The sequence below is a fragment of the Polypterus senegalus genome, chromosome 2, assembly GCF_016835505.1.
Source record: "Polypterus senegalus isolate Bchr_013 chromosome 2, ASM1683550v1, whole genome shotgun sequence".
In the NCBI taxonomy this organism is placed as follows: domain Eukaryota; kingdom Metazoa; phylum Chordata; class Cladistia; order Polypteriformes; family Polypteridae; genus Polypterus; species Polypterus senegalus.
The window spans coordinates 86,559,980-86,576,325 of record NC_053155.1 but is presented as its reverse complement, the minus strand read 5'-3'; the positions used below and the strand labels follow the sequence as shown (position 1 = coordinate 86,576,325).

Below are 16,346 nucleotides of genomic sequence, written 5' to 3'. Positions count from 1 at the left end.
GAACGAGAGAGGAAACCCGATGTACGCACACAAACTTGCAGAAATAGCAACTGTACGTTCAGGGTACTCCAGAACTGTGAAACACTTCTGATATGCAGAATGGTTTGATGGAGATCTCTGCCACATTACTATTACAGAAAAGCTGATCTAATTTCAACTAATGGCCATTTTTTTTTTCATTAAATATATATAATTACATTCTTGAACAGAAACTAGCTGAATTGTGCGTCATGTGTATTGACTTTTAAAAATGAAAGTGCCATAGTGTTTGCTAATCTATATGGACACCATTGTTCTTTCCCAGGGCGGCACGGTGGCGCAGTGGTAGCGCTGCTGCCTCGCAGTTAGGAGACCCGGGTTCGCTTCCCGGGTCCTCCCTGCGTGGAGTTTGCATGTTCTCCCCGTGTCTGCGTGGGTTTCCTCCAGGCGCTCCGGTTTCCTCCCACAAGGGCGGATTTTGCTCTAAATTGGCCCTAGTTTGTGTGTGTCCTGCGGTGGGTTGGCACCCTGCCCAGGATTGGTTCCTGCCTTGTGCCCTGTGTTGGCTGGGATTGGCTCCAGCAGACCCCCGTGACCCTGTACTCGGATTCAGCGGGTTGGAAAATGGATGGATGGATGTTCTTTCCCAAAACAACAATCCACTCGCAGGTTGCAAAAAGAACCTTTATTTATTAGATTCAAGAGTCTGTAAATAACAATAAATAGAAAATATCAGATTTGTGAAGTTCCAATGTATTCCTGATTTAAAAAAGATAACTCACTGCATTCAGTAACACAGGCTAAAGTTAAGATTTTCTTAATCTTTTCATAAGCTGGTAGACTGCCTATTAAACATTAAAGATTTCTGGTTTACCATGTATTAGGAAGTTGTACAAAGCCCAGAGTACTATGTTCATAAAGAATCCTTTCCCAGAATGAAATGTTTTTTGCCAGGCGATGGATGTACGAGGACCCACACGACCCAGTTTAGTTGCATTAAAGAACCTTTAAGTACAAGGTACAAAAAGAAGGGACTGTGTTTTTGATATTTTTTTTTTTTTTGCCCAGCTCTTTTGGAATTATCCAAGTCACTGAGCTCAGTAGCCATCCGTAATGTTAAAGCTATTGTAGGCTGCACGTTTTGCCCTACGAACTCCAATGACCAGCATGCTCCACTGCCGAGACGGAAGCGTCTTGCGCCGTTGCCTAGAAACGGGAGTAAACGCAGCGGGACTTAGTGAAACCGTGCAGAAAAAGGACGCTCGAAACTGAAGGTAAGTGGATACAAATGTTGAAAATCTTTTATAAACAAATCATTTGTGATTAATATATGATGTACCGAAATTTGTCTTCTGTGTTTGGAATGACAAACGGTGGAAGGGATGTGAGGAAGCTGAAGGTGTCTTCGATAATATTGCATGATGTGATGGTTCCTGCAACACAGCCAAGTGTGTAGTTGGTGTAGCGAGCACAGTAAGTCGGGGCAATGGGACATGGTTATGGGATTTCACTGCCGTTTGACTTTCATTGTTAGAGGTTAAATCTTTGAGAATCGTTGCAAACACGTTGTATTTTCTTGTCCTAAAAAAGTGATATTCCAAGTTGATCGAAATTGGAAATGCACAATGCGCAAGTTCTTACACTGTATTTTATAAAGGCTTATAATACACAAACATTTGTTTTATAAAAAGAATATATAGAATATGTATTAGAGCACCGCTCAGACCAGCATTTGTGCATCCGTCTTCTCCAGCCTTTTCCCCCTATCATGTGTTGCCTGCTCACGATGGAGTTGCCAGTGGGAGAAGGTGCACTAGTATGTCACAGTCTTTGGAGAAGTCCCAACAGGAGCTACACATGAGAGAAAGCCCACCCTGGTGAGCCGAGAGCCACTGCCAATGCTATTATTGATAGACAGGTGCTGCCCAGGGAGAGCCAGAAGGCAGAGAATACTTTAGAGGCAGATGTGTGTTGCATCTTCTGGTGGGAACACTCAGTGGCTGAATCATTACTGAATTAGTTTATTAAATCCAATAAGAAGTCTTAATCTCTTAAAGTGCATGCCACATTAGAACCTCCTGTCTCTCATATCCAACAAACTACCACCCACCCCTGTATCAAATTAGCTAGCATCACAACACCCGCTACTAATATCAGCTTGAACTGCAGATGGTTACATGGCTTACTTAAGTCTGTCCAGGATACTACACCCTGAGAGCACAGATGTGAGGGAGGTACCATGAGGACTGGCATGAAGCAAGAAAAAATAATTCAGCCTGACAAGCAAAGCAAAAGAGCACCTCCTGCGAAAGGTAGGAGCTGTGACCTGGTGGGCAAACATTGCTCTTTCTGCTCCAGTCTTTTAAAGCACATAAGGTCAGTCAGGAATATTGTGGTTCAGGAAGTCATCATGTGGAAGTGTAGACAGCCACCCCAGGGTGGCCTGGTGTTGGACAGTAAGAATAAAAGGGTATGGGGTCATTCTGAAGAAGGCGAAAAGTTGAGTGACAACCCCTGTAATACAGTCTGAGTAACCTAAGATATTTGATAGGCTCAGTTGGTTTTCTTTGTTTTTATTGGTTTCTGTATGTTTGCTTACTTTGATTATTCTTTCTTTTTATTTAATTAAGAAGTACTGTACGTTTGATATTTCATTTGTTAAGCCTTTTCTTCCAAGCTTGGGTGTCGCACAGACATTTTGGTCCATGTTTGCATTCTGCTGATTATGATTCTTTTTTTAGTTTGTCCCTTAACCTGTTTTGGATTGTCCCTAACCAGAGTTCAGTGGCACTGCCCCACCACCATTCCCCAGCAGATGGCATTGTTATGCAAGGAATAAAGAAGTCATAAATTTGCCTCAGTAATTCAGTGTATCGTTAAAATGTGTATGACAAACTAAACTTAATCACGATTTTCAATTTTTTCCCAATTTTCCACAATATTTTCAATGCAATATCTGATATAGGAAAATATTTTTTTTTGGAGTATATTAAATGCTCTTGGTGCCTGAGGCTGCTTGCCTATTTGTGGGTTGCTTGAGCAAGCCCTTCAATCCTGAGTCCTTTTACTTGCACATCTTGTTATTTTGGAGTAGTCATTGTCATCAACATGAATCGTGCTGATAACTTATGTACAACATGATTGAGCACTTTTGTCATTGAACAAAAACTGAAAATATATACCTTTATGCTTATTATTTGATGCTGGTGTTGAGATAGCTCTTAATAATTTTCTTTAGCGGTTGTATTGTATGACAAAATAATATGTTGATATATCATCATATTATGTTTTTTATGTAATATTATTTTGCTGTCATGTTATCATAACAGGTGCTGGCAGCCTAATAAATTGAGAAACACAGTGTCACTCCCTTTCTCCCTCACTTTAAACATTGTCTTTCTTGACCGACCACAACTCCCACCATCCACAGCTGCTTCTCTGTGGCTCCAGTGACCTTTTCTCTGCCCATATAGCCACTCTGCCAGCCCTGCTTTACTATGTCTACTCTGGGTCAGAGGCAGGGCCGGCACCTCCATTAAGCATTCACCGAGGGGACAGATCATAAGATGGGGAAAAACTCAGCCACACGGGTTAGCTACCGAACAGTTGATTGGCGCACTAATAAGCTTGGCCTAGGGTGCAAAATAACCTAGCACCGGCACTGGTCGGGGCAAAACCTTGTGCCCTCCATGCCTTCTAGACCTTGTCCCCTCTCTATCCTTCTAGAGCAGGGGTCCCCAACTCCGGTCCTGGAAGGCCCCAGTGGCTGCAGGTTTTCATCCTAACACTTTTCTTAATTAGTGACCTGTTTTTGCTGCTAATTCACTTCTTTTGAATTCATTTTATTTGAAGACTCAGACCACTTAATTGTTTCTTTTTCCTTAATTAGCAGCCAAACAATAATGAGATACAAAATGAACCAAAACAGACCAGCAAACTGTGACCATCATACAATATCTGAAAATAAAGAAAGGTGAGGGTCTTCAAAACATTTTACCAGTGCTCTTAGAACAGAGAATCGATATACTGTATATATAATTCACTAAGGCAAGACACCCATGGAAAGCTAAGCCACCGACAAGTAAGACACCTATGGCGCACACAGGAAGGAGCCACGCCGGAGGTGAGTCGCCATATGCAGCGTGTAAAACGGCTTGCGAGGGGTATCCCATGGGATCCTTAAAACAATCCTTTACAACTGAGGTTAAAACACAATGAAGTAAGCAGTCTTTAAAAACCGACTTTTCGGTTATGACGCACCATATGCACCATGTTTTACACGCTAAATACAGCAATTCGCATCCGCGACAAACATGCGTCTTCTTAGATGCTCCTGCAGGAACACGGAAAGTCTACGTGAGTCACAGGTGCATCTGGACTGTGCAAAGACGACAACGACTCAAGGGACGAGTTGGAGATGGGCACATGAGCAATGGCGGTCCGCCAGTTTTCAGTCACGGACGATTGTGTGTTGGTTCATTCCGTGCATTGTTACAATGTTGCTTTTGTTGCTGATTTATTACATTACCGATTTTTCAAATGTTAATTTTCTCCCTGTGCTTAAAAATCATTAAAAAACCGGCCTGATTACACACCGCGGATTGGCTAGTATCAACAATTTCGGTAATGTCTGCTATTGCACAACGAGAGCAGCAACAAGCCGTGGAATTAAAGAATGAGTTTAATTAACAACAAGAAGCAGTGCCAAATTAAGCAACTGGTTGGAGTGAAATTGGTTGGCGTTTGGTGCCCTGACTTAGTTGGTCTTCTGTTGGCTCACTCACTTCACGTTTCATTTCTGTGTGATTGCCATTTAAGGAAAGAAATGTTCAGAGGAACAGATGAAGAAATTCAGGGGAACAAATCTTAAAAAACAAATCAATTAAAATTAATTCAAAAGAAGTTAATCAGCAGCAAAAACTGGTCACTAATTAAGAAAAAGGTTAAAATGAAAACCTGCAGTCACTGGGGCACTTCAGGACCGGAGTTGTGGACCCCTGTACTAGAGACTTGCCTTGGCCATTTGTCCCGGTCAATGGATTTAAGTAGAGGAGTGGGCTTGCCGTTGTTTTAGTACTTAATGGGCTCCTTGTATTCCATTCACATACACACACAGACCCGCTGAACGGGTTCCTTTTATGGCTAATTTCCTCTCCCAACAAGCAGCAGACATCTTTGCAACATCTCTCCCCAACTCCATGTGGTTACAAATGCCACAGCCGGAGTTTAATTCACAAGTTGCTCTTTTCTTGTTTCGCTCCTTGTTAGGTGTGTTGAGGTATCTTATAGAGGCTGGTTCTGCAAACCTGGAGCTCAAGTATTTCTTGTATTTACTTCGTTTTATTCGAGATTTTGGCTTTCATCTCTGTTTTGGTGGAAGTTTTTCCAATTCAGTTTTAGGTTTTTCTCAATTGCAGTGTCAAAGGTGTAATAAAAGCTTTTCTTAAATTACGGGATTTTGCCAGTAGCCAAACCTCATGCATTTCAGAGCAGGCCATCCACCTGAAGCTACGCATGTTTGGGCCCAGTCAGTACTTGGATGGAGACCATCTAAGAAAAGCTTGGAAGAGACAAGCAGGTGGTCTTTTCCTGTGGCCTGAGTCTGGATCCCAATGCCCCAGCATAGTGATGGTTACGGTGTACTGAAAAAAATGCTCCGTCTTTCGGATGAGATGTAAATCTGAGGTCATGACTCTCTGTGGTCATAAATGATCTCTGGGCATCCTTAGTAATAAGTTCTGTGTCTCCCAATGTTCTACCTAAATTGCCCACCATTGTCTGGTCATTCTGGTCTCCTAATCACCCCCCTTCTCTAACTGTCTATCTCTCTCACTACTTCACCCCCTAATAGATAATGTGCGGTAAGCATACTGGCACAAAAATGGTTGCCATTGAATCATCCATGTGGATGTTGCACATTGGTGGTGGTTGAAGTGGCTTCCCCCTCTGTCTATGTAAGTGCATTGAGTGTCTTGAAAAGCGCTATATAAAAGCAATGTCTTCCTCTAATACAACAACAACAACAACATTTATTTATATAGCACATTTTCATACAAACAGTAGCTCAAAGTGCTTTACATATTAAAGAATAGAAAAATGAAAGACAATTATAAAACAAAATAAATCAACATTAACATCGAATAAGAGTAAGGTTCAATGGCCGGGGGGACAGAAAAAACAAAAAACAAAAAAACTCCAGACTCCTGGAGAAAAAAATAAAATCTGTAGGGATTCCAGACCATGAGACCGCCCAGTCCCCTCTGGGCATTCTGCCTAACATAAATGAAATGGATTTGAACCATTTGTAATTTCAGGTTTGCTTTGTCTTTTAGGGCAAAAATCTTCTGAAGTTTTAGTAATTAAGGTTTTGACATTATCCTTAAAGAAGTCTGTTTTATCTTGGTAGAGTAATATATATTGCTCTACTGTCCCCTATTGTATTATTAATATGTAGCCTTAGAATGCCTAATCTCACAGACTTACCACTGTATATAACTTATCCCCACCTTCCCTTCTATATCTATAACCTCAGGCAATTAGATGTAGTAAAAAGACAAGCAGGAGTTAAGTTACACATAAAATAATGTATTACTGATAATATTCATAAATAATAACAAAATGCAAAGTACATTTGAATATTGGCAACCATACAACCTGATAAAATGGTGATGTGTAATTCAGCTGGCACACAGACTTGTAGTTACTTAAAATGTCTCTAGTTAAGGCATCGTTGGTGCTCAGCTTTCAGCCACATGTCTGTTCAATATGGCTGCTGAGCTGTGCTCTTCATTGTGTTGTCTTCATCATCACAGGTTAGCAAGAGAGATGCTTCTTCGTCATATGTTGGTTAGAGAGAGAGAATGTGGTTGAGTAAGCACATTTATAGGTTCTCTCCAATTCCTAGAACCAATAGGAAATCATGGTACTTAAAGGCCTCTGAGACAAGCCAATTCCAAACAGCCATATCTCAGACCAATGAGAGAAATAGTACATTTTAACACCTCAACCCCCAAGACCATATGTTAAGCTAACCTGGCTTTGTATGGGGAATGAGACAAAGACTTTAGCAGAGAAATACTCATCAAACTGGTTTAAGACACATTCCCCCAAATCCTGTCATAAAATGACAAAGAGACAGTCGTAAAAAATGGGGGTGGGGACAAACACGAATACCTCTCACCACTTGGTTTGCCTAAATTATAAATAAAGGCATACAAAACATTTATCAAGTTATATGCAAAATCCCACATCACAACAAAGTCAAATTTCTTATAATGTTTCAGGATAGTCCAGCCTCATTTTTGCATTTATTTATGTTTTTATTTTTGTTCTAAACTGGAATAAAGGGAATTAAAGATTTGTTTTTAAATGCTACTTACTATATGTAGTTTCTAGTAAAGGGGCAAGAAAAACTTTTAATCTCGTGATTTCATGGAGAACAGACATAATAAAGTTTCTGATAGAATAGGATCCAATTGTGACCAATGCTGGATGGCAGCTAACAATTTTAAAAATGTCCACGAAAGAATCTCCTGTTACTGCTGTTACGTAATCCACATCAAGGAAATCTGATGGTATGCACATAACATGCAAAACACATGCATTTTTTGCTAAAATATTGTTAAATAAATAACTCTGGAAAAGGAAAGTAGTCTACAAACAGGAAACCCCCTCACACGGGGTCGCACTTTGAATTGAAGACAGGACTCTTGACCAATGAATGAGGGGAAGAGGTGAGTCTTCAATTCAAAAGCAACAAAAATGCATGCATTTTGCATGTTGTGAGCCTATGACTTGATGTGTAGATTACACAACATGAGTAAATTGAGATTCTTTCACAGATATTTTTGACATTGTTTGCTGTTGCCCAGTGTTGGTCATCATTGGGTATTACAGTAAGTAATACAGTAAGAGTCAATAATCTGAAATGTCTACAGTGCTAGACAAAGGGGCTGTGAAGAGCAATTTCCAAGCAGATGCTCATGTATGGAATTGCTTGCCTCTATCAAAGAAACCCCTGATTAGTAATGTTGGAACACATCCCTTTGTCATGCAGTATCAACAAAGGAATTTATGGAGAGCCAAGATCAAGATGCTGTTGAAAGTTCTGAACCTGCCTCAGTACCAGCTTCAGGAGAAGAGAACACTGAGTCTGCAAATATTCAAGAAGAAAATCCAGAAGGTGAGAATGTCTTAGTATTCTAAGTGGTGGCTCTGAGGCTAGGGATCTGCACTGGCAATCGGAAGGTTGCCGGTTCGAATCCCGTAAATGCCAATAGGGACTCTGCTCTGTTGGGCCCTTGAGCAAGGCCCTTAACCTGCAATTGCTGAGTGCTTTGAGTAGTGAGAAAAGCGCTATATAAATGCAAAGAATTATTATTATTCATGGAATGAACTGGCAGTGATGTAGAATATGTATGATATTTTTAAGAATATTATTTACTTTATTTTAATTTGAGCTTTATTCATTGGGTACAGTATATAGTAATATGTCTAAGTAGAGTCTAAGTCAGTTCTTGGCCAGCTTCTTTGTAACTGTTCAACAAAGAGTTAGTGGAGCTAAATGCCTTCTTCATTATTTAATGGGTATTACAAATAAGAGACTGCAGCAGTTAAAGTGTTGGGGTCCCAACATTGAGACCCTGTTTAATTTGATGGAAAAAAAAAGATTTGAAATAAAAAGGCAAATCAGGATGCATCTGGTCCAAAATATGGTTCCTCTTTGGTTGTTTTCATGTGCCTGGTAGATCAGACCAGGACATTCCCAGTGGTAAACTTTTGTGGTTTTGCTGTGTTGAGTTGTAATGGTGACCTCTTGACTCATATCATTATATAAACATATACATAAATAACCAGGTCAGCCAGAGATGTTTTTTTTGTGGCTGTTGGTACTTGCAGAATTGCAATATAAGTATGTTGTTTTATTTATTAATTACCTGATAATCATTAGCACTAATGTTTAATTGCCCTTTGTGCATATTGAGCAGTAAATCACTTGTGACTTTGCATTTCTCCTAAAACTCTGATCAGAAATGTGTGTGAATGGAGGAAAGTGGAACAGTGAGACGTCATAAATGTGATCTCTCTACACTTCGATAGCCAGTAAATGCAACCCTGTAATAAAAGGCAAGCTAGTTTATTCAGCTTGTTGCTTAACAGACCGCAGCCAGTAGTAAAGAACCCATAATCTGAAATGTCTGCACTGCTGGAAAAAGGGCAGGTGCTTGGGTATAGAATTGCTTGCCTCTTTCCAAGAGAATGTTGATTATTAATGTTGGAAAACATTTTATCATGCAGTATCTGCAAAAGAAGTGACGGAGACCCAAGATGAAGATGCTGTTGAAAATTCTGAACCTGCCTCAGCACCGGCTCCAGGAGAAGAGAACATTGAGTCTACAAGTATTCCAGACAAAACTCCCGAAGGTGAGAAAGTCATAATATTCCATAAGGATGCCGCTGTGTCAAACATACCCGAGATGAGCCGGCAGTGGTTTAGAGCAGCATGTTATCATCATCATCAGGAATGTGTAAAACATTTTTAAGATTATTTCTTATATTTTTGCTTTGTGCTCTCCCCCACCATAACCTATTGTCTATTGCGAGGAGCCAAAGCTTTGGATTCGTCAAACATTTTGATCTTCAGTTTGCAACGGATCTCGATGTTTTAGAGTCCCCTGATACTGAAAACATCGATATCTCCATGATGGGTGTGTTTCTGTGTGTCACAGTTTCTTGAGGACAGTCTAGAGGTAAAACGGCTGGATGGAAAAACACCAAATTTGAAACTTAAGCTTGTTATGAGATGATGACGTGCTAAATAGTTTTTGAGCCCAATCGTGCAAGAGAAAGATGCACTCTAGAGGAACCCTCAAATACAATAATTCTGCAATTAATGATGAGTTCTTCTCGTCACTTGCTATCGTATTGACATATTTTTGATAAGAAAGATCAGCATCAGAGCTGTAAATAATTACTGAAATATTATAGAATAGTTCAGCTAACTTGGTTCCTAAACAACAAAGTCTACTGACGCTCATATCCAAATTTTTAATTTCAGCTTTATTCAGTACTAGCACAGTGAAGTGCCCATTGAGTAAAATGGGCACCATGATAAGTCTGTTTCAATCACATCGTGTATTTAGTAACCTCTGTTTACCAGACATGTTAGCTCTTAAATCTGTCTTTGTGCATCTTGTTGCGTTTGTTCATCGGACATGCTGGCCCTTTTGTGGACGCCAGATGACATTATAGCCAGCCACAGACTGATGCCAGACACCATACATTTTGTCATTTTATATACAGTATGCAGTAATATATGTAATTAAGGTTAATTCTTGACCAATTCTCTTGTAATTACTCACCAAAGAATCAAAGGCGATCCATTCCTTCTCCATTATTTAACCTGTGTAACAAACAGAGACTATAACAGTTTAAAGGTTTGGATCTCAGCAGGGCTACACAGTGTATTTTGATGAAAAGAAAGCTAGGCATAGTGAAAATGCAGAGGTATGGGTCATCTGGTCCAAAATCTGTCCTTCTCTGTCATTAGGATTGTCATTGGTAGCAGGTCCCATCAGTGAATGGCAACTTCTTGTCTAAGTACTTCCTAAATAATGAATGGACCAGAAGGGAGTCTGGATGGACATTATAGCATAGGCCCCACAAGGCATCCACTTCCACTCTAAGGTAAAGGAGGAGAAGGAAGTTAATGACTGTGCTGCCATCTTATCATTTCCCCCATTTTCTTATCCAAACCAAGCCCTTCACATTCACATCTGCCATCACCTGCTTACATCATTTGAGTGTTCCGAGAGCAGACCCTCATTGTTGCTTTTGTTTAAAGTATTTCACAGTCACCATTCAAAGGAGTAAGTCATCTCATTTAATCACTTGACTGTCACCAATCCTCCATCAATCAGCAAGACATCATATTTACTACAGACCTGGTCTGTGGACACATGCCATAAATGTAGCAACAAATTATAAGTCCACCTAAACTTTTAAAATATAACATTTAGGACAGCAAGACCTGGAAATTGTCTACATGGAGCCTCTGTGTTCTCCTTGTGTCTGTGCAGGTCTTTCTTGAGGTATTTCCATTTTCCTCCCAGGCTCCGCAGACTTTAACTTGGCATAAATGAGTGAGTGTGGGTGTGTGTATGAGTGTAACATGGGGCCAGAACCAAGATGGGAACTCTATGACCCTGAATTGGATTTAGCAGGTTGATCATTAGTGGATGAGTAAGTGTACAAAATAGGATTAATTTGATTTGCTGCTCATGTAAAGAAGGAAATGCTCTTGATGTTGTTAGACATATTTAACTGTAAAGGCAAAAGATGTCAGCAGGAGGGGCACAAGAATAAAAACAAGAGGAAAAGGAAAGCTAGGACTGAAAAGTACAGCAGGCAAAGGACATGGCTTTTAGTCACAGGACATACGTCTGATTGTCTCTGTCGAACATTCAGTGCTACTTGTCTTGTTTTAGCGTAGTAATCAGTACCACACACAGTCCTTCAAATGTGGTCTCACTAGCACAGTGTAGAGTTAGAGCGTAACGTTCCTTGATATGTATTCAGCTGTTTTATAATGTGACTTAACATTTTAATATTGTTTTGCTTCTCTGCGTTGCAATTGCGTGGGTTGCTTGGTGGTCCATCTTTCAGTAGGTAATAATAATATATACAGAAAAAAGCTTGCTTCAAAATAAAATTGATAGTCTGCATCTTAGTATTATATACTGTATTTACACAGAACAGAAACGACCTTTAACAGATGTGTTTGACATAAAAGGATATATCACTGCTATTTCTTTGCTGGGTTTCTTGTAAGATTTTATTTTACCAAATAACAATATACACTGAGAACAATGTTTCTGGTATGAAGTTAAAGATACTGAGGAAGGTGAAGGGGAAACAAAACCTGATGAGACTCTTCCTAGTGCATCAGGAGATGAAGACTTGGCAGCTGTTGGAGAGGAGGAGAAAGTAAGCAGCCCAAAAGTAGAAGTCAAGGAGAGCCCGAGAGGTAAGCAATTCTGACATTGCAACATTACTTTATTTAACAATTTATGTAACAGAATTCTTTTTGTATGATTAAGTTATAAGTAGTAAATATGAATATATTATTATCCATATGTGTGGTATTTGCTATTAGGCCTATGGGCTTGTAGGTAGGAGTAACGTCTTTGTGGTGTTTGCATGTTGCTTGGTTATTAATGACTGCTCCTACTGGCTAGAAGAATAAGATCACACCCTGGGTTCTCAGCTTTCATGAATTCTTGTGACACGACTGCTGTGCAAGAACCTGATCAAAAGTCATGTGGCCAGAAGACTTTGCAAAATGTGTCATTCACACCCAAAATGTGCTGTGTTCACTGTGTGTGCTCAAAATGCACAATTTACACTTGCAGAATATATCACTCATACCCAGAATGCAACTTGCAAAACATGTCTTGTTCACTCCCAACTCCATATTTGTCTGTCACCGCTCTCGTGTGAGGGACTTCCTGTATGTGTCATCACACAATTTAAAACTGTTGTGTAGCTGAGAGCTGTAAATCTAAAAGAATCAACTTGCTCTCTCATGAGTTTAGCTTATCTATGAAATTTGAAGGGAAAAGTTTTTAAAACCTAATAATTTACAAGATGGTTAAGGTTATTACTTTCATTTAAGGTATTACCAACAATCAGAATTTCATATGTTAATACATTTAGTGGCTTTGCCCGCATTTCAAGAGCCTTGGAGCAAGAAAGACCAAAGCAGTATTATAACGGAAACAATCAAAAGATAATGTCAGCAGTTTAGGGTCCTTGGTAGCATCACGTTTAATCAACAACAAAATTTGTTGGCACATAAATTAAATGAAAGATAGGACAAATAATCTGTTGGAGACTCTACAAGTAACAGCTAGTTTCTCTAAGGTAACGTCCTCGTTGAGGCAATGGACTTTTCGACATGTCTCCTCTTATCTAGGTCCTGGGGCAGAATGGGCATATCTGGAATTAATGTCATTGTTCATCACAAAAGCGTTTTGAGGGAAAAAATAGAGGTTTAGTTAAGGATGGCGTACAACTAATATTTACTCTTTGTCTAGTTAGACAGACAGATAGATAGATAGATAGATAGATAGATAGATAGATAGATAGATAGATAGATAGATAGATAGATAGATAGATAGATAGATAGATAGAAATTCACAAACTCCAGCAGTAGCATACTGCTAAAAATCAGTATTAAATTAAAGAGTGATAAAAATGCAGGTATAACAGACAATAACTTTGTATAGTGTTAGCGTTTACCCCCCGGGTGGAATTGAACAGTCGCATAGTGTGGGGAAGGAGCGATCTACTCAGTCTGTCAGTGGAGCAGGACAGTAACAGCAGTCTGTCGCTGAAGCTGCTCCTCTGCCTGGAGATGATACTGTTCAGTGGATGCAGTGGATTCTCCATGATTGACAGGAGTCTGCTCAGTGCCCGTCGCTCTGCCATGGATGTCATACTGTCCAGCTCCATGTCTACAATAGAGCTTGCCTTCCTCATCAGTTTGTCCAGGCGTGAGGCGTCCTTCTTCTTTATGCTGCCTCCCCAGCACACAACTGCGTAGAAGAGGGCACTCGCCACAACCATCTGATAGAACATCTGCAGCATCTTATTGCAGATGTTGAAGTTCCTGTCATCTTAAGGGATGGAAGTGAGGTTTGTGTTGAGGTCTTCAGGTCTCACTGATAGAGATTTCATTGGCACATGCAGAAGAAGGGGACACGTTATGTTTCAGTGTCCAGATTTTTCTTCCTAAGTTTAGTCGCAACTTGCAGTGACCAGCAGCACTGAAGTTACAGTGTTTGAGGTTTCTCATGGTGATCCGCTCTTTCTAGCTGAGAGTTGAGATCAGTTAATACTTTTTCCCCAGCAAGACAAATGAATTTCTTTTATATATCATCTGTCCTTAAGCAAGGCTGGACTAAATGCGCCATCCATGCCAAACGATATGGGCAGCCCGCAGTCGCATTCCCCTTGAATGCGATGGGAAAGTTTGCACAGGGATGTTCAAACTTTCGTTGAGAGCCACATTCTAGGAAATTGGAGGAATTTCTCTCTGTAACTGAGTGAGCCCTTCCAGTATGCACATCTGGTTCTTCTTCTTCTTTCGTCTGCTCTTTTTAAGGGTTGCCACAGCGGATCATCTTTTCCCATATCTTTCTATCCTCTACATCTTGTTCTGTTACACCGATAACCTACATGTCCTCTCTCACCCCATCATATAAGGCAGTATCAATAACAAACAAATGAAACTCCCCCAAGAGTATCCTCAACACTCTGGCGCCTGGTCTTGGACTGTTTTATCACCTTGTTCAGCTAGAAGAGTTTTAATTTAGTGTCATTTGTTCTGTACATAGTGTATATAGTACAATGAAATTCTTATTTTCATGTGCATATACTCATCTATGACAAACATATTGGAAAAACCAACGTACCAATTGTCATCCAAAAGCCTGGACACATATGCACCAAAGAAAACAATGGCAAATGTCTGTTGCTTATTTTCTTTATAATCGAGTATAAGCCTTTAGCTCCCTGCTGTCACTTTGTCTTCCCAGTTAGAGCTCAGCATCTGCTCCCAGTTGTGGGCTCCTTTAGTTTTATTCTGGCTGAGAAGGGGATTTGATGTGAAGATTTCACCTCATATCTTCCAAAAAGAGGCCAATATCACTTTTTTCCTAATGAATTTTAAGTAAAGAGTGAAGCTAAATTTGTGATGTTTTAGTGTGGGAGTTTGTATGCGTGTGACCTTTGGGGTCTCAACACCTTGGCCAGGCGTACCTGTGACTTTGTTCTCTAGTGACTCTGACCTGTATTGTGTAGGTTTGAGAATGTTATGTGATGAAGTGTATAATTATTGTGCACTAATTGCATTGTGTATGAGTTGTATTAGTTGATCTGTTGCACTGTTGTGCCACCGTCATGTGCAATCTAATGTAGTTCCTACTCTATAAACCAATATTATATAACTCACGTCAACAAAAATATGTGTCCACATACTGTTAATGGTTCACATGTACAGTATAAGTCAATATAAGAAATTCATAAACCAAACGAGTAAATGCAATATGGATAAATTTTGCCCTAATAGTTATATAACCAATGTGTTTAGTCCAAATTCTCCATGCTGGTAATAAAAAAGAAGATTTTGGAAACACTGTGTTCTGCTGATAAAGCAAGTAAACATCATTCTGTCCTTTTGCCACTATTATAGTTAAACATTTTGATAAATATGTTATGGCATCACAAATTATGTTAATTGCTATCATAGCTCCTTGGTCAAATTTGATGACTTAATTGATGCCAACATTTACAAGTGAAATTCAACAAGTCAAATTTGCTGCAAGCATCTGACTGAGTAAAAAAGAAGCAGAGAGAGCAACAGATATGAAGCAGGTACTGAGCAGTATCCACAAAGAAAAATGTTTGTATTTCAGGACCAATTGCTTAGTTTATTGGCACAATGCTTTTTTTGAGTGCATGAACTGGATGATACCTTTTCAGATGTCCATAGCACCATCCGGAGCAAATGTGCTATGAAATTTCAGTCCCATCATTAATTTTTACACTATTACTGCGAGCAATTAAAATCCACCTCAATAAAAGGACAAGTGTCCGTGTGTCTGTGTACATATGTGTCTGTCTGGTGGCTTGGTGTTATATGCCATTCAGTATGGGAGTTGCAAAAGCAGTGCTAATGTGAGTGCTGCAACATCTGTTGGAATGACAAATGCAATGATAGATGATAGATAGATAGATAGATAGATAGATAGATAGATAGATAGATAGATAGATAGATAGATAGATAGATAGATACTTTATTAATTCCAAGGGGAAATTCACAAATGTAATGAATTATGTAATATATTACTTCAAATATTTGTGATGTGCTATCTATTGGAATGACAAATGCAATGCATTTTATTACTATTTGCATATCAAAAAATAAAATCCAATAGATTTTACACTACAAACCTTAATGCTGAGCTCTATGTTGATTACTTAGATTTCAGCCCTTTAAGATGGGTGGCACAGATAGTAGATGTCATATTTCATTACTACTATCACTCATTTTTCTAATTTATAATTTGGCCTTTGCCCCCTGCTCTCTTCGCTTGTCACCCCGTACCTTCGCTACACGAGAGCCTCTTTACGGTTCTGCCGCTCGTGTATGGAGATGCGGTTGTACAGTTTAAACAGATTTTTATTTTCATGGGAATTGTTACATATGCATAATAGAACTATTTTACATTACAGAAAGTAATTAACCATATTAAAAAATAGTAAAACGTAATTATTTGAAAGTAAATTATGTTTCATGTTGCGTT

General features: G+C 39.4%; 1 protein-coding gene across 3 annotated transcripts in view; it reads left to right on the top strand.

Moving 5' to 3' along the window:
* The first annotated feature begins 1,222 nt into the window (after window positions 1-1,222).
* LOC120523121 (cilia- and flagella-associated protein 44) overlaps window positions 1,223-16,346 on the top strand; it is a 105,292-nt gene continuing 90,168 nt past the window's right edge. For all 3 annotated transcript variants that reach the window (XM_039744111.1, XM_039744112.1, XM_039744110.1), the window contains exons 1-4: window positions 1,223-1,253; window positions 8,036-8,161; window positions 9,277-9,402; window positions 11,864-12,004. In XM_039744111.1, coding sequence (XP_039600045.1) covers window positions 8,053-8,161; window positions 9,277-9,402; window positions 11,864-12,004 — 376 coding nt within the window. In that variant the 5' untranslated portion in view covers window positions 1,223-1,253; window positions 8,036-8,052. The remainder of the gene's footprint in view (window positions 1,254-8,035; window positions 8,162-9,276; window positions 9,403-11,863; window positions 12,005-16,346) is intronic.